At 38.0% G+C, this 19,110-nt stretch overlaps 1 protein-coding gene across 5 annotated transcripts in view; it reads left to right on the top strand.

Annotated features, from left to right (window-relative positions):
• FHOD3 (formin homology 2 domain containing 3) overlaps window positions 1-19,110 on the top strand; it is a 3,141,544-nt gene that overhangs the window by 2,391,345 nt on the left and 731,089 nt on the right. For 3 of the 5 annotated variants that reach the window (XM_044064575.1, XM_044064578.1, XM_044064574.1), the window contains 2 exons: window positions 8,478-8,771; window positions 16,487-16,564. The exons of 1 other annotated variant lie outside the window; for it this stretch is intronic. In XM_044064575.1, the coding sequence (XP_043920510.1) occupies window positions 8,478-8,771; window positions 16,487-16,564 (372 nt within the window). The remainder of the gene's footprint in view (window positions 1-8,477; window positions 8,772-16,486; window positions 16,565-19,110) is intronic. One more of the 5 variants, XM_044064576.1, reaches the window with a different exon arrangement.

The following is a 19,110-nucleotide window of genomic DNA, read 5'->3' as shown; positions in this document are numbered from 1 at the left end:
TTATAAATCATTATAAGTTGGACCTGGTCTCCAGAGGGAGAGCATCCTTTGGCTCTGCAGTGCTCCGGAACATCCTTCCATGAGGACGTCCCAAGATTTAGATAGCTGGGGACTCTGTCCCATAGGTTGATGCCCAAATGAAGTTAACTACTTCAGATTAAGAAGTTATGTACTCACCATAATGCTCCATCTGAGTAGATAAACTTCATTTGGCAGCAACCGTCCCCCCTCCTTCCCCCTGACCTTCGGATGTTTATATTACTATGTTGTTTTCTGATTGTATCAAGGTCAAACCATAAGCTGGCTATTTGGTGCAGGTTTTGCATTGGGCAAACTCGATCTGAGGTCAGGTAGGGTTGGCAGGGGATTATGGGTAGGGGAGGAGCTTGGAGCTCGGATCTCTGCTGTTGGAAACTGCCGGCTCAGATCCGATATGGATCCGAAGACCCATAGGTTGCTGCCAAATGAAGTTTATCTACTCAGATGGAACGTTATGGTGAGTACATAACTTCTTATTGTCTAGTTCTTCTGTTTGAAGCATCAACCATCTTGTTTTATCAGACAGAAGCTTCACCTGAACTGTACTTAACATGACATAGTGAAACCAACCATAATGTTTACTGGAAGACATAAATGTACAGGTAAACCTTGTAACCTGAAATTGTTCTTTTATATCTGAATAAAGAACTTTTTTTTTGGTTCCTACTTCTCGCCTCACCATTTACCATGTTAACAATCCTATCTTGGAGTTTCCATTGTCCACCTTGTCTTGGAAATGTTCCATCTTGCCCCCTTTAGACTACTGCATCCACAAGCAGGATAAATTCAGAGTGTAATCTGCTAGAAGAAAAGGTGGAGTAGAGGAAAGCAGATTAGAATTTCCCTGTAGAACACAATCCTGATAGCTATAGAGGGGTTTATAGTGCATATACAGGAGTGGAAACCTAAGTGGATACAGCATGCTGATGTCCAACATGTCACAACACCCAGCATCTGTTCAATTTAGCTACCCCCATTGCTGAATTAATGAAGAGCTGCCAATGCCTGCCATGTGACCATGGCACTAGCCACTGTGGAATGCCCCTAGTCACCAAGAGAAATCCCCCTCCCTTGAAATGTGCAAGCTAATAGTTACCATTAATTCTAATCCCGACCCTCCCCACCCAGTTTCTTCAGTACCCATGATACTAATCAAATTTGAATCATTTGGGTCACAGCCAAGGCTGCATCCTAACACACTATAGAGTGATTACTGACCTTTTTACAGTAATGATCTGCTGATCTCAGGAGAACAAACTAACTGAATTGACATTGTTCAGTTCTAAGAATTTATCTTAAAAACTATTATAGAATTGAATCACAGAATCCACAGCATGAATCACAATATTTATTTCAGGACATCCTTAAAGTTTGTATTTCAGTGTAACTGTTGATGTGAATCAAAGTTTTATAAACTGGATTCATGATCTACTTTGTAGGAATCTATGTCAGACATAGATATATTTTATTTAGTAAATTCATGTGCATTAAAGTGTAATTTTTTAACAAGTACATATTTTAGAAATATACATTCTTTTAGACAAATGCCTTATGACAAGTACTTGATTAACAACAAATAGTATTTTTTGTTAAATTATCTTTTTAAGAAATGCACATCAACTTTTTTGACAAATGATTATTTTAGACATTTCTTTTGTTACCAGGTTGTGTCTCAACAAAATACCTGTTTTCAAAGCTGTAGGCCTTTACCAAACGTATGTCCCGGACTTTTTATAATAACATTTTATCTATTAGTAAAATCTTGCTGAGTACACACACACACACACACACACACACACACACACTGTCAGGATCCTGTGTCTTCAATTTTAGATGGTTACCCATCAAAGAACTGATGAAACTTGACAGTCCTGTTTTTACTAACCTGAGTTTGAAATTATATGGTTTACGTATGTGTCAGACAATTTACTGTATTTACTTATTTAAAAAAAAAAAACATTAAGCACAGTTTTACAGTTCAGAAGATTTCAATTACAGTGGCAAAGTTTCACACTGTTAGCATATTTAAACATTAGTAGCATCCAAAGGCCCCTTAGAATCATAATTGCAGGTTTTTCCAAGAAGAAACTATTACACAAATGCTGTGAATTATGTCTCCCATGCAGATTTATAAATGGACAGTCAAAAAAAAAAAAAAAAAAACACCACTATTAGCGAGTGATAATTTAAATACAGAAATTATGACTTTTTATATTGTATAGATCGAAATGAGAAACAGTTTTATTTATTTCCGAAAATTATGAGGCTAGACTGGCAGTGAAACTGGATTTTTGATTGCTTTCAAAAAGAACATTCTTCTAGTTAATGTTGCCCACAACACAATTCTACCAAATGCACCAACTTGCCTCATGATAGTGCCTATATTTCTGTAAGGTTGATGAAGCTGCTTGTGCCAATCAGATGGCTTCTTCCTCAAAGAGTGTGTGCCAATTAGATGGCTTCTTCCTCAAAGAGTGTCATAAGTCAAAGCCCTTACTCCTACATTTGTATGAGGGGATTTCCCTGTTTACAAACACTTAGAAGAACACAAGGGGATAAAGCAGAGTATTGACAATTTTTAAAGGTACATAATCTCTGGACATTACCATGTCAACATATTGATGTCATCCTTGAAAGTTTATATTACAAGTGGAAGATTGTAAAAAAAACACTTTTGTATTTTTATTGATATTGACAACTAGCATATTCTTTTCTGGCTCATTAGGAGCTAAGCTGGGAGTGGAGGAGATGAAATGATAAGGCCATCCTATTATGGCTTTCCATCCTGTGGTAGAGCTTGAAGTGAAGACATACAAAGCAAACCAAGGACTGTGACTGCATGATCTAGAAATAGGCTTTGAGAATGATACTGACTCTATGTATGTATGTATAGCTGTATATCTATATTTTTGTGTGTATATATATATATATATATATATATATATATATATATATGTATTTATGGCAATAATCCCCCAGCTGAGGCATCTAGTTATGTAACTGTGGCAGAATTTGAATGCATTTTATGATTATACTAGTGCACTGTCTAAATCACAACAGCTAGGACCTGCTTGAGAATTATGTAGAATGTCCTTCAATTGCAACTCAAAGACTTAAACAAGTGAGATGACAGCTAAATAAAACAACAACAAAAAAAAAATACATTCTCAGTTTCAGTTGGGATGACAAAATATGAGAAGAACTGCAGAAGGTCCAGCTTTAAATTTACTATGAAAAGAAAGATAGAAGCCTGAACTGCAAACAATGAATCTGGCAAGAAGACTTTTCAGTGCGACACTGGATGTTCAGCACATTGTAATTTTTTAAAGCAGACTGAATTCTAAGTATGATAGTTATCTTTTTTTTAATCTTTGTAATCAAATAACCCCTCTGTTAACTACATTGTGTGTGTGTGTGTGTGTGTGTGTGTGTGTGTGTGTGTGTGTGTGTGTGTGTGTGTGTGTGTGTGTGTGTCTGTGTGTGTGTGTGTCTGTGAGTGTGTGTGTGTGTGTGTGTGTGTGTGTGTGTGTGTGTGTGTGTGTGTGTGTGTGTGTGTGTGTGTGTGTGTGTGTATAAATTGTTTAAAAGCAGATATTTTAGGTCATCTTCAGGGGGTATCACAGTCAGTAGGTCACATAACCACCACTGGTAGGTGTAAGTATCTCTTGAACTACTTTTTTTTTTTCCAGGGGAATGCATGAATGTAAGAACTGACATCCCATCATCTGATTTGTTGTCATGGCTGGTAATGTGACTGGTGTAACATATTAAACATCCATCTATTCCAGTGATCTTTTCTGCTGTCATCACCCAGATGATTGACAAAAGAAAAAGATTTATGGACACCTCTATAGTGGTTCAGACATTAGTAAACATGTCCTCAGTACTTTAAATGGTAAACATGGCACAGATCACATGTGCATTGACTGGGCTTGGCTTTCACCACCACTCACAGACAAAAAGCCACTTAGCTTTTTGCAGACATTTAACAAGGTCTTCCTAAATCCATTTGGGATGCAAAAAAATGTTTTTATTCAGGAAAAGAAGTTGTTATGTTTAATAGTATCTGTGATAGAGGCACTGTATCAGGTTTATCAAGTACCTTCAAGTCCACATCATGAAACTCCCTGTGCCTTGTACCTCTCTAACACTTAATCATTCACTACTTGGTTTTCCTGGCAGTTATTCCATCAGAGTGTAGCTTACTGATAGTTATAAAAGGATGTTACAGGAGGCTGTGTTCACCTCACTGCGTAAATTACTTACATATAATAGGTACTGACATCCTCGCTAGTCAAGAGTAAGACCTGCATCACCTAGAAAATAAGTCTGAATGCCCGACATTTGATGCTGAGGTAAAGTGCCTGAGTGTGACCCAGGCTTCTGAATAAAGCTCAGGAAGCTGGGCAGTTATACCCTAAACATATATACACAGAGAGAGAGAGAGAGATTAATATAGATATGTTTTTCCCCTTGCCTGCAAACCATTAACCTCTCTTCCTTTCCTGCCCATTCATTTCCTGGTCACACACACTGGAGCAATGAAATCCTTTGCGCATTCCTTCACAATGGATGTCTGCAGAGAGTGACAGATGTCATAGGAGAGCTCTCATTCAAGCTTTCATAGAAGGATTTTGTCATATGTTGTAACTGCAGACCCATGGCAGGTGACCAGCATGTAATACCATGCTTTAGGCATTCAAAAGTCTGTGTATGTGATCACAAGCTGCAGCATGTAGTCATGGCAAACACATGCACATCACAGCCTGATCTTTAGTGGGTGTAAATAAAGCTGTGTGCCTTGCTTCCTTCCTCCTCTCCCCCCTCCATATAAGTAAGCTGGTATTAGCGTCTCACTCCCACTCTCTCTTTTCAGATGATTGTACCAGAATCTGAGTCTTTAATCAATTCCAGGTCATCTGGCTCACACTCGGAGCCTGCAGAATATGTTATACCCTCTGTATTTTGCCTCAAGGGTATCTTATCATTAAAAAGTTGTGTAGCAGCAATTTAGTATACTGTTTACACTTTCATTACTCACTGAAGTCAGTATGTAGCTGTTAGATTATTTGCTAGCTTTATCCTGTCATTGGAAATATCCATCTATCCATCCATCCATGCTTCCATCATTCTGTTCTTCCATCCATGCATCCATCCCTCTGTCCAACCATTCATCCATCCATCCATCCTTCCATTCCTCTGTTCTTCCTTCCATGCATCCATTCTTCCATCCATCCATCTTCCTTTTCTGTGTCCATCCATCCATTCATTTCTTTACACCTCCTCCTTTTATGGACCACTGTGGTAGTGAACTGAGGAAGGCAGACCAGACTTCTTCATCCCAGCAGGTGTCTCCTCTTCATTCTATAAAGTCCTCAGGTATTTCCAGGCATCCTGAGAGTTACAGTTCCCCCAGCTTGTGCTGGGGGAATATCAGGCAACTTCACAATTGGTTGTGTCTCCTGTACCTCCTGTGGAAGGTATCCAAATCACATCCTCTCTATGTTCTAAAACCACTTCAACTGACTCATCTCAATCTAGTGGAGCAGTGGCTATATTGAGACATCATGCCAGATTTCAAGCTCTTCATTTCACCATAGACAGTACCACATGAATAAACCTTACTTTTGCCATTTGTTTTTGTTATCGGAATAATTTTGACACTACCCATGCAGTTCCTGATGGTGGGTTGAACGTTGACATAGAGTGAACCATAAATTGATCTCTTTGTCTGATAATGCAGTTTTCACTTTATCATCATAGTCCAATAAAATACTAACAGTGTTTACACTGTTGCCCCTAGCCAGAGTGAATCTCCTGATTTTGTTCGCTATCTCTCATGGACAAGGCCACAAATAGCATAAATTCTTCCACTTGAGGTAGGTGCTCCCCATAACCTGCACAGAGTAATCATTTCTCTTCAGGGAGAAAACATGACCTTTAAGTTGTTGGTATTGGTTTTCATTTCATCTGCTTCACAGTCTGCAGTAAACTGCTCCAACGTCCTTTGAAACTATGAGGACATCTTTTGCAACCTACAAAGATGCATACCTTTGTCTAAAAATGGAGTACTGTCTAGACACTACTGTGCCTTTATATCTTATCCATAAAATTCCTTACAAGCTTCGGAGGCAAAACACATCCTTGACAGTGTCTTATCTCCACGTTGAATATATTATCTCACTTAATGCCAAGAATTCAAATGCAGCTCTTTCTCATTAAGTACAAGAATGAATTGCAAGTAGCAGCAACCCTCAGAAACAGAACAGGTCTTCCAAAAACATATAGACAGTATAGGAAAACTGCCATGAGACCTCCAGTATCCATGCAATGACATGTAGATAATCTACTGTCTCCTTTGCTAAAAGTATTTCCACTAAATTCAGGATTTCCTCATAGTGTTCATTCCAGTTATTAGCTATGTCCCTGGTCAAGTTCAGCATTTCTCCACCTTTGCTGTTTTCCATCACTGCCTCCTATGGTACTGGATTGTTTTCTGGAACCTTCTTTGACTCATTCTGAAAGTCATAATCCATGTCATTACTAAACTTCTTACTCCAAGGTTTTCACATCTATGAATGCCACAAATGCTGCCTTGATGGCCCTTCAGCACGTGTTGGTCAAATCCAGGGATCCTCCCACTTGCACTGGATGAAAGGGTTCTTTCTTTAACTTGATGGTTTTTGTTACTACTGATGTCTAACAGCATACTTAGAATTACCACCATTAACAAAACTGACCACATTTTGGCCACCTCTCCTTGCCACTGCCTCTTCTATTTTGGTCTTGGAATGGCATTCATTGAAACCCCAGTTCTCCAGTTTTCCTAGATATATAGGAGCTTTTTCAGACTGAGAGTTGAAATCATGTCTCAAAGAAGTATCACTAGACATTACCAAGACACCCTAACCACATGTTTTAATTTCACAGGTCTGTCCAGCTGTTCACCTAGCCATTTGAGCCATTTTACCATTAAGTGGTGCTTACTTGACAGCTCAGCACCTCTCTTGACCCAAGCATCCAGAACATGGCCTCATGTTTGATGACACTACAAAGCCAACTGTTACTATTTAGCTTTATGTACTGTAATATCCAGTAGACATATGTGAGCATGTTTTTGTTTAAACATGATGTTTTTTTATGAAGAATTCATGAGGAGCACACAAGTCCAGAAACAGATCACATCTTGGGCTCATATTCAGCAAGCCCTTCCTGCCAGTCATGTCTTTCCATTATTCCTCATATGGGCACTGATGCATCCCAGCTGAACTACAGAATCAGTAGATGGTACCATGTCAAGTGCCTCTCCTAAAGTAGACAAAGTACACTTGTTAGCTGTTTAAAATGCACACCCAATGGAGTATTCTTATTAACTGTGTAAAACCTTTTGCACCATAAACAATGGGTACTTTATCAGTGTTGTGCAGCTGTTATCCCTTGTCAATTGTGAAAGATTGTGCTCCACATTATTAGAGCCATGAGTCACTATGAGCTATTATTGCAGGTATGGTTCTGAACTTCATACTTATTTGCTTTTGCTGTATTAAAGTACGCTTGCCAAAGATGGAACAGTTATGCAAACACATGCTCTAACAGATGTCTCTAATAATGGCAATGTATCACTGTCTCAGGTTAGTGTCTGATTGCTAGTTTACTTGCGAGGTACAGCCATTGGGCTTTTTACATTTCCAGTAGATTGCAGCATCTTTTCATCCACCAAGCGCTTCATGCTTGGCAATTTTTATTAAGCTTTTTGTCAGGGGGTAGACAGCCATGATTTACTGGGAATGGCAGTCCACAATTTTGCTCTTCCTGTCACAGTGTAGGTAACACTGACAAAGATGGTGTGTCTGACACTGCAGAGAGCAACTCCTAATTTGCAATGCTAAGAATGTTTCTAAGGGACAGGGTAACTAGAATCTGGTTGTGTTCTGCTGGCTGAGAGACCCTTGAAGCCCTTCTCTTATGAATATTTCTAATAGGTCCTGTTTCTTCATTTACTAGATTTTTGTAACTAATAAAAGTAAGAAGTATGTAGTGAGTGATTTAGGCAACATGCAAATAGCTAGATGAAATGTTTTGAAGATGTTCTAGGTGTCTTACTTGTGTGCTTGTTTATTTAATTCCTGTATCTTGTTAGTGTATTGTATGTGATGTGGCAAAATTTCTTATGCAAACAACTTACAGTTTAAAATGCTGTATTTAAATGCTTGTATTCCATTGCAGTGAATATGTGTACTAGGTTACATTCTGTTCTGTCATTCACTCAAGGTGTAGACTAATAAAACATATTTATTGATAATATAAAATAAAATTTTATTTCTGTTTCTTTAATCAGTCCTGTCTTTCACCTTTGCCTTATTCTCTATAATAGATATTATACAGATACACTTTTCACAAAGTCTTTACAAGCAATTTTATGTTCGGCTTTCTTCCAGGTCAAAGTCACAGAGTCCGTCAGCCAACAGCAGCACTTTACTTGATTCATCTGTCCTGCACACTGCTTCTCCAGACACTTTGCCAGTGTCTCCTTCTGTAGCTGTTCCACAGACATTACAAGTCCCTAACCACAATTTCCAAGGGTCTGTGTGCAGTACTACACCCAGGGCTTCTCCCACAGAGGAGAAATTGCCTTATCTTCCTCACACCCCTTTCCACCTTTTCTCTTATGACTTTGATGAACCTCCAGCAACTGCAAGAGAAACAGAGGCTGAAACAATGAGGTTAAACAGGTAGAGTTGCTAAATTGTCTTTATTATTCTAACGGGACTATTAACCTTTATAGCAAACACAAATTTACTGGATCCACTTATTTGTTTGTTTACAAGCACATTTTCTCTAATTAATTGCTTCACAGTGTTTTTTTTCATCAAAAAGTGCATGCACTAAACAGACTAACTTAGTTCAGAAGAATTATTCTTAATGTGCTGGATCATTTTTTCCTCAAATGTATATGCATTTGGCACAATTTCATGGATAAATAATGATTAGCTGAGAATGGGAGTACTGTTAAAAAGCATTTAGCTAGTCATGTGATAACAATGTTACCAGTGGCCTTGACTATTTAGTAGTTCTGCCACTCCATTTCTCAATGATCTGGCTACCTGCTGCATTTTGTAGTTAGTGTTCTCCTAGAAACCTGATTGGCTACCTGATGACTGGACAACAGTAATGCGGACCTCAAATATGGGACATACATGGCTGTGTTTCAGACTCTGCGTCATCCTATAAATTGAATAGTTTAGCTTTTCAGTAGATGGTACTGGAAATGGAAGCCATGCAGTAGTAAGAGGAGCTGTAAAAAGGTTATTTCTTTCCACCTTAATACATGTGAAAGTTGAAGCGTTTTGTAAAATTGTAGATGTCTGTAGAGTTGACCTGTTAACAAAAAAATAGTAGAAACCAAACGCCTCGCAGGTACGGTATGCTCGGCCAAACCATTACACAGTAAAACACTAGTGGCCAGCATTTGCAATATATAAACACTTCTACACAAATAAGATGAAAATAATTATTTATTTTGCATGAAATGCATCAAAATGCACTAAAATCAAATCAAACCGGTTTCGGCTGACCAGCCTTCATCAGTGAAAAGCATTTGTCATGCCATATAATTCATGAATATTTATACATAGTACCAACCAATGGAAACATGGTATAATCCATTTCAAACAAGAAGTTGCAATAACATTCGAATCACTATATAACAATAATATAGTAGAGGCATTGTAAAGTATATAATAGTAAATCGTTAAAGTATGTGACAGACTGATACAGATTCTTGCCAAAAATACAGAATATAATAATAATAATATGTATATTAAATTACACATAATCTTAGTATTATACAGACCCCTAATGAGAGGTTCCGTCTAAAAGACCCAAAAGGATCCTACAGTAACAGCATACAATTTAAGGTAACCACAAAATCACCAGAAACAATTATTAACAAATATGTGAATACGTGATATACTAATATAAAGTTTTTTATCAAAAACATACATGTCTGTAGAGCTGACCTGTTGACAACAAAAATGACAGAAGGATAGAGCATTTGTGACAGTGTTGACTTGAATTCAGCATGTTGCCTCCTTGCCATTAAACCATCGTGTGAGAAGGGAATGGTTGGGGACACTAACCAGTTTGCCTTTCTTGGGGTAAGGTTGGGCTGAAGAGCTTTTTATTCTTGTTGCAACTGCGACCTTAGAGAAAAAGGAGCACTGAACAGAGAAATGAAGAAGTTCATGGGGGGCCTTCATTTCCACATCCAGTGAACACCTGATTAAGTACAGTAAGAATCTGTATAAGGTAAAAAAGAAAGGGACAAGCTGTTTACTGTAGATGCAGGCTTTAGGATCAGAAATGTAGCTGGCGAATCCAAAAAAAAAAAGACTTCATCTTTTACTATAGAAAGCTAGCTAGTATTTTTGTACTAATCTGCTTCCTACAGAATGCAAATTCATGCCCCCCTCAGCTCTTCCATTGAAGGAAAATCAAGCAAAACAAAACAAAAAAAAGAAAAAAGAACCTTGGCTTTTACTGTAGAAAGACAATTGCTACTTTTGTACCATTCGGCTTACTACAACAGCCAAATCCAAACCCCTCTCAGCTCTTCAAGTGAAGAATCAAAAAACAGTACAGAAAAAGATGAATGCAAGAATTCTCGATCATGCCCCCTAGGATTACAGTATATATGCAAGTAGGTTAAAGAAATAGGCCACCCCACAGTATATTGACTTTGCTGTTTATGTCTTAACTAATTCATTTTCCCTTCAGGTGGAGTTAATGGGCCCAGAATTGATTATGGATAGATAATCATGCTGGGTGGTCAGCTGGATTGGTTTGGGAGTGAGTACAAATATGTGAGGAATCCCTGTAGTCATCTGTTTTGCACATGCAGTAATCCGGTTTTGGAACATCCATTTTCACAAAGTAAAACTCAGCTGAGAAACTGAAAAAAAATCTATAATTTCAATGTCTCTTGATGTTCTGTACAATACTAATACATCGGAATAATTCAGTGCTTCATAGTATATTTAATTTGTTACACCCTAACTGGCCATGATGGGAACTGCCATACTGATGTGATTTTTGTATTTCATTGTAGTCTTTTTCTTCCAACAGTGCAGTTTGTTTCACCATACCATAACACCACTTACAATACTCCTGTCTAATTACATTTGTCTTTGCTGACTTAGCCTTATCATACCTCTCAATTTTCCAGATTATTGCAAAATTTCCAGGTTGTTGCCTCATAATTTTGGTCTGTTCCTCATAAAACGTAGTTTTTTGGCAAATCACTGAATATTGAAGTCATTAAATAATAACAGACATTAGAGTTTCTGACCTTATTTCTTCAGAAAATGATTGCTAACACAAAGCCTGTTATTGTAGAAAAAAGTTTATAAGAGTAATATTTAAAATCTATAGCTATTTTTGGACTTTTTGTCCTACCATTATTTTTGCTTCGTGCAAATTTCTTGCACTAAGGGGTTGAGAGGTATGCTTCTCATTGAAGAAAAGTATCCTGCCTTTATTGTCAGTTATTTAATGAAACCACCTTATTAATTTATATATAAATGTACATAATTTTGAAGCTGCAGCTTTTTTGCTAGTTGAATGTAAAAGAATTGTGAAATTGCATTCCATGACAAATTTTCCTTTTTTTTCAGTTTTCGAAAAAAAAAATAATATACAATTAGGCATTCAAATGTCTAAGCTGTAAAATTGCTATACTGCTGCCCATCTCTCTTCTAACAGGAATATAGAACTACAGGCCACCATGTTTAGAGAGCCCTGTCTAGTGTTCCATAACAAATGGTTCAAGTCTTAGAACAAATCCTGCATTTATGCTAAAAGTAATGAATGAATTCTTATTTTAACCGGCTATTCAGCTCCCTGTTTTCTTCCACAATTCCCAGAACAATGGAGAAATGATTCTTCAATCCTTACATGTTAACCAGTGAAGTAAGATACTACCTAGATAAAATAAAGAATATCAGAACATCATATCAGCTGTTTGTGTCTTTTGCATCATGTAAGACGATAAAAACAGTTTCCAAGCAGGCAGTTTATAAGTGTCCTTTCCATTACATTTTATCCTGTTGCTGTCATCATGAAAAGAAGTTGGAAAGGACTATGAGAGAACAAAGCACTAGGGATAAAGCAGCCACTGTGGGCTTTCCAAAGGAGATCTACGTGCCCAAGCTTTGCTTGAAGCAGCTACCTGACCATTGGTTCATACCATTTCCAATTATAACAGGTTCACACAATTTACAATTATGTCAGACAACACATTGCTTCCACAGCTAATGCTGAATTTGCAACTGCCATTCTACAGGGTTTGCTGCAGGCAAACACTTCCAGTCAGACAGCCCTTAGCCATGTAAGCTCTGATTATAATTAGTAAGGCCTGCAACAGTGTTGTATGTGAAGAACATAATACAGTTGTGTAAGGACGCACCATGAAATTTGGCATTACAGCAGATCATTAGTATGGTATTGGTTCCTCTTCATCATCCTATCCTGCTGTTTTTGGGCATCATGGGTTGGAATGATGTACAATCTCCCCATGCAACTACCCCTTAATCTTTCTTAGGATCTCAGGGCTGGTCAGGCCTGGGTAGATATAGGGAATCTTGTTTCTTTAAGCTCTTGATCAATAGCATTTTCACTTATATTACTACATCGATAGATTCCTTAGGAACATGATTAGAGCTCTGTTATACTGGATACCCCATGGGTTATCCTGGCAAAAAAAAAATAATAGCACAGATAGATGTCAACATTTTACAAGGAATGTCCTGGTTTCCATAGGAGGCAGATATGCACTAGGCCTAGAGGGAAAAATGGGATGAGCTACGGAAGTCAGGGCAGACATTGGGCTGTCTTTGTCTGAAGTTACAGGAGTAGGCACTTCTGTGACAATGATCTACTCTTACTCAGACATCTACTACTGTAAGTTCTTACAGAACTGCACTTTCTAAGGCTTTATATATAAGACTAGTAGGCCTATAGTTACCAGGGTGTCATGGGGCAAATCTTCTGAAGAGATACATCTATGGCACTTCTCCAATCTTCATCTACAAAGCATGTGGAGAGATTAAGGTTGAAGGGGTTGAGCAATGTGATACTTGATAACTCCAAGCAGATATCCTGGAATATTGTTGTAATATTGTTGGGGCCCATGAAGTTAATGTAGTTTTAGAGAGTACTGATGTAAAATTAATATAGGGCAATTACAAGTGGGATAGTAAGGGAAAGAAAATGAAGGTCAGTGAGACATGTGGCAGCTAGAAAGATGGAGCTACGTATATCAGTCAAGATATTTTCTGTTGGTTCTGAGTTGGAGAGTGATGTGCATTGGAGGTAAGTTTGGTGTGGGACTAGCTACTACTTAATTTACTTATGTAGCTGATGAAAGCCTAGTGGTTATCCTCAACTAGCTTTGTAGTCCCTGATGGTACACCTGAATGTCTTGCTTAATGCTTTCAGATGGCATCTGTAGTGAAGATGGGAGTACTTTTTGCAGAGAGCCATCATTTTATTTCTCTAGAATTGATTTATATGAGAGTTCCACCATATAAGAGTACATCTAAATTTCTTACAGTTCTTGTAGTGGATGGGAACAGTCTCTTCAGTGTATAGTTTTGAAGAAGCCCACTTTCCACTTCCACTGCTTATTATAAATAACAAGTCAGAATGTGGTTGAACAGAGCTCATTGGTTAAGTTGGTTCCCCCAGTAATTATTAAGAAAACAGATCAAGTTCAAGGACTGGAAACTGGGGTGTCAACTTTAGATGGGACCTGGACGGACTGATTCTCATAAATTATTACAGGGAATATTAAACTAAAGTGACTGCTAGAGAATTAGTGAATTAGTCTTGTAGTCAAAGACAGCATTAAAGTTCAGGAAACTTGGTTGAGAGAAGAACTCCAGGAATGCACCATCTTAAAGAAGGGAGAAATCGCCCTAAAGAATTGAATCATTTTTGGCAAACAATTAGAAATTACACCAGCAATGATTTCCTATGGGGAAAAGCATTAGGCTGTTTGTCTTTTTTTATGTGGGCTACTGATGCTGCATCAACTTCACCTCGAACATGTGTATGGAAGCTGAACTGTAATCATTTGTGTGACTGCAGCATCAGGAATATGTTTTGGAAACCTGTCCCTTCTGTCATTATCTTCTCAGCTTTTCTCAGTCTAATCCACGAGATGTTTTGTCATTCAGTTTAAGGAAAAGGCTTAAACATGCATAATTCCAGAAGCAAATTCCATAAATCGAGAACAGTAATAAAACTGGCTTGGATTACATCCAGTTAAATCTAAAGAATGCTTCATTATTGTTGAAAATAAAATTAAAAAGCTTTCAGAAAGTGTGTTGCAGCATGCAAAACTTGTCTGTTTAATGTGTGTGTGTGTCTTGTTGATTTTAGTGAGTGTTTTTAGACCTATTTTTTCTTGTTCTTCTTCTTGTAAGATTTAAGTATTTCAATTGGGCAAAATATTATTAATAACTAGTTAGACTCAAGGACTCGAAGACATGAGACTAGCTAAGACTGCATGTGCAAAAGTTATGGTTTTGTAGCTTGCTTGTAAGAAGTGAAAGGATAAGAAGTGACTTGTGTCTGGCATACAAGGCATCCTCTGATCCATTACTGATGGATTTACTGCACACCAACAAGTCAAATGGCATCAGAAATACTCAGTCCAGGGATCCACACCTCTTCTGCAACATCACCAGAATTGTTATAGGTCACTGAGGATATGACTGCCATGGAACAGACTACCCTTCCACATAAAACAAAGTTCATCCCTGTCCATTTTCAAGTGCAACTTAGATCTATGGATGAGAAACAGAAAATTTAACCCAGGTTTGCTTAATGGACACAGGCAGCACCTAAATGCTTTATGCCATGTATGTGTCTCCTGAAATTATCTATGGTGTGATTACAGTTATTTACATTAGGGGTAATATATAATTATTGACCATAGGATGGGTAAGGTCAATCTGTAACCAAATGGGATAGGTTATTTTAAGCACAAAAGAGAAATTAACTAGGCTTAAAATGGCCCGCAAGGCAGCTAGCCTAGTTCTTACCTATAAACCTATAATATCAGCTCATATTTGGGACTCAAACCCAAGACCACAAGTATACAATGCTATTTAACTGTCACTGAACTGGCAGGAGCATTGAACAAATGGATCACTATCACTACAATGGGGCCAATAAGAGCCTTTGTCCATATAGACGTTGTATTTTCCATTAAGAGCTTAAGGCTTTTAGGTAGGAGCACCCCCAGCATGGTGATTAAGGTCAGATTACAACACACACACACACACACACACACACCCCTACAGAGAAAGCTTAGTCACTCTTAGAATCATAGACGTGAAAGGATAATATTAGCATTTATTTGGGACTTGAACCCAAGACCTCTAACAAACTATTTGCCTATTTCAGTATATTACATAACTGTTTCAGTATGAGATGTGGGGTTCTGTGTTGCCTATATCTAATGCAGCGTGCAACAGTTAGGTTCTGATGTGGCATATAACTGGTTTTGAATGCTCTGTGTTTGTGGCCATTGAGCAAAGAATTGTCTTCTGGGTGGAGTTTCAAGTAAACCAACAATCCCAAAAGGTACCAGAAGAAGTAATAAAATAAAGAAACAGGAGCTTAATCCTTTTGCTCCCTGACTTCAGTTTTTTCTGGGTTGAGTTTCTCATGTACAGAGCTCTGTACTGATTGGGTCTTGCTCACTACGTAAGAAGCTAGCTAACTGCATGTACATGTCTCATAGTGCTTTCTTTTAATTCCCAGAGCCATCTAAAAACCCGATTGTTTGCTTTAGCAGAACAAATAACACTTAACATGTATTTTGAGATCTTTTTAAAGTACTTGCAGTTTCTCATAGTCTTGTTATGTTTGTTGTAGTGTGTATTTTATTTCTTGTTTGTATTTTGTTTTGTAATCTCATTACTTTGTCTATTTTGGTCCTAATCACTGCTTTTGCTTGAAATTGTAACAGTACACTTTCACTTAACTTTATTTTATTTTAAATGTTTTGTACTATAAATTGTGTTGCTCTGAATTTCCCATTGAGACAAAGTTTTACTGATACCTTGCAGAATTTTTCAGACCTGGAAGTACAGCATTCCTTTAAGAGAAAACAAGCCTATTTTTTTCAGACACTTCATGCCCCCTGCCTCATTTCATATCTCTCATTTTTATTTATTTTTCAATTACTTGTGCCTTTTTATAGTCCCTTAGATTTTCTGATAATAATATTAGATATTTTAACAGACCTTTTAAATTATTAAAGACTGGGTTACATTCTTGAGTATCAGCAATGCTTTGTCTTGTCTCATCTCAGTTGTCTTCGGTCTTTTTCTTTTCCTGAATGTTTATATATTTTTTCCTACCTGTCTCCTCCTTACAGTCGGTCAGAATCTTCCTACATGGGCAAGTACTCTGATTCCTGTGATCCTTACTTTTACAGGTCTCTTTCTTCATGTAGGTGGGTAATGTTTTTTTTTTCTCTCTTGTTTTCTCCTTACTCTGCTGTTTCCCTCTTGCATCCCTTCTGGCTCCTTTTGTCTGGTTGTGGTACCTAAGCATGTGCATTACATGTGCTTTAAAGATGCATTGTTGAATTATGTGTGCTGTCTGTTAAATTAATCTGACTCTGACAGTGTGTGTGAAGAGGATGAGGAGATTCCAAGATCTGGATGGGAGGAATTTAAGTAATATTATATGAAATTTACGTAGTGTAGTAAAGAAGATGTAACAAAAATGCTGTACAAATGTGGCGATGTGACATACTGTTTATATACATTGCACTAGCTTATCCTCTTATTTAATTTAGTCCTTTTCAGTATTCTTAATATTTCTTGTGATTCCACTCTTGTGATTCTTTGTTATGTAGCTCCAGTCTATCTGGCCTAGTAAATTTCCACAGGATATAGTGAAGATCAAATGAAGTCATAATAAAACTGTACTCTTTCCTTGTCCGACCCATCATTGCATTCAGTACCTCCTTTGGTATGACACAGCCAGCATATTGCTGATGTGGAAAAGCCCCATAGATTTCTACCCCAGAAGATTTAAGGCCCTAAATCCATTAAATATCCCAGTATATTAGAAGAACTCTCCTTAGACTCACTGGCCTACTGTTTCCTCTGAGGTGACCTGTCTGTTGGGTTTTTGAGCCATGAGAGACCAAGTCTATTTGCTCATGTATTTTTCATAAGATCGATAATACATGCCAGAGGAATCTATATCTACACCAGAAAATAAGCAATACTTACTTAAGGGAAAGGTTCCTAACCCAATGTAGTCTCAGCTTGTGGAGTACTCTACTGTTACAGGTCAAACAAAGTACTACCTTGGCTACCTTTAAGGCTAGTCCTGATGTTTGGATGGGTAGATAGAAATTTACTTGTGGGTTATCATGTAGGCCTTGCTTGATTTCAAAGATGAGTACTCTTAAGTGATCGAAAAGACTGGAAAGAACCTTTAAGTGTGCCTGTCTAATGCTATATATGGCTAAGCATGTTATGGTCCGTAGTCACTTGCTTATTGCTGTTCCTGTGTTCCCAATGGTACTCCATTTTACTTTCGGTTGTTTAAAACAGAAACTGCATTCAAGTGATACTTAATTGTTGGCTCTCCAATTATTTTCTGGTAAAATGTCTGATATTCAGTTACTTTTAGCCAATACTCAAGAGCAGAGAAAATGAACAGTGGAGATCCCTTTATGAGGTATTGTACTTGGTGGGATTTGCTCATACATATGTTTTTTGACAAACAGTCCACAGTCACCAGTCAATGTCACAGAGATTTTAGCTCTGGCTTCATTGGTAATGATCCAAGTGCAGTTGTCAAAATGGTGGTCAGAAAGACAGGAACTGAGTAGCCAGTGGCAACTGACTCATCATGCTGTTAGGTAGGGAAGGGACAGAATTAGAGGACACTGGCTGCTGAATCCCCTAGACCAGCTTTTGCCTAGGCTGGGAGACTTACTACAGGCAAAATAGGCCCATGTGTGAACCTGCTTGGTGTGCATGAAGACCAGCATTATGCTGGTTGTCTATCCCCTGCTAAACTAGTACTGGAGAAAAAAATCACTCTGAAGGAAAGAAAAGGTAACTGCTCTGCAGCAGTCATTATACATACCAGTCAAATACAGGGGAACTGCTTGATTAAATCAGGGGAGTCTGACTAGGTGGATGTGATCTTTCCTCATTCATTCCGTCAGACTCCAGAGTAATGGGATGGTGTAGTTTTTCTCAAAGTTTTGACCATAATTAGGCAACTCCTTCTGTTTTGACATGCCAGAAATGTTTTTTGTGCCTTGAGCTTTATATGTGCACTACCATGCTCAATAAGGTTTGTAAGGGAATGCACACAAAAGATTTGCCCTTTTGCATTGTCACACAGAATGAAAGCCTAGTATCAGTTTGAAAGGAAATTGTTGGAAGAAATCTCTTCTGCCATGCAGATCTTTGTATGAAGCCAACTACCAAACTTTCATTCTGGCTTCAGTGCCTCCCCCACTGATCTTAATGCCCATGTCTAATAGATTTCATGGTTCTGTGAGTGCTACATTAACTTTGTGGCACAGGTACTGTAACACAACCTGTCAATTTTTACTGCTACCAGCATGCCATGTGCCAGCTCACTTTGCTACATAATAAACCAGAAAGCAGAATGAACGCTACTCAATTTATTGTGACCAAAATATTTTGATCTGATCTGGCTCCAACTGGGCTGCCTTAGCCATCTAACCACTAAGTGCTCACTGGTAAGCACAACAATCCACAACTGTGACTCCATAAGTGGATTACAGGAGGCCTCTTCTTGGTAAGGTTCTCAGTTTCTTTAACTGAATGATTATAGGAGCATTCTGGATATCTCTTAGTCTTGCCGTTCCACTTAGATGAGTTTGCTAATTGCATTCCTGCGAAGAGTGTAACCTCAGAACAATGTAGCTGTAAGGATCACCTGGGCAAAGAAATCCCTCCATTACAATAAGGTCATGATCCCAGGGCGGGTAAAGAATGA

The sequence above is a fragment of the Protopterus annectens genome, chromosome 3.part0, assembly GCF_019279795.1.
Source record: "Protopterus annectens isolate FY-2018-M chromosome 3.part0, PAN1.0, whole genome shotgun sequence".
Classification (NCBI taxonomy): domain Eukaryota; kingdom Metazoa; phylum Chordata; order Ceratodontiformes; family Protopteridae; genus Protopterus; species Protopterus annectens.
The sequence above is the reverse complement of the archived record's forward strand: the minus strand, read 5'-3'. Positions and strand labels throughout refer to the sequence as shown.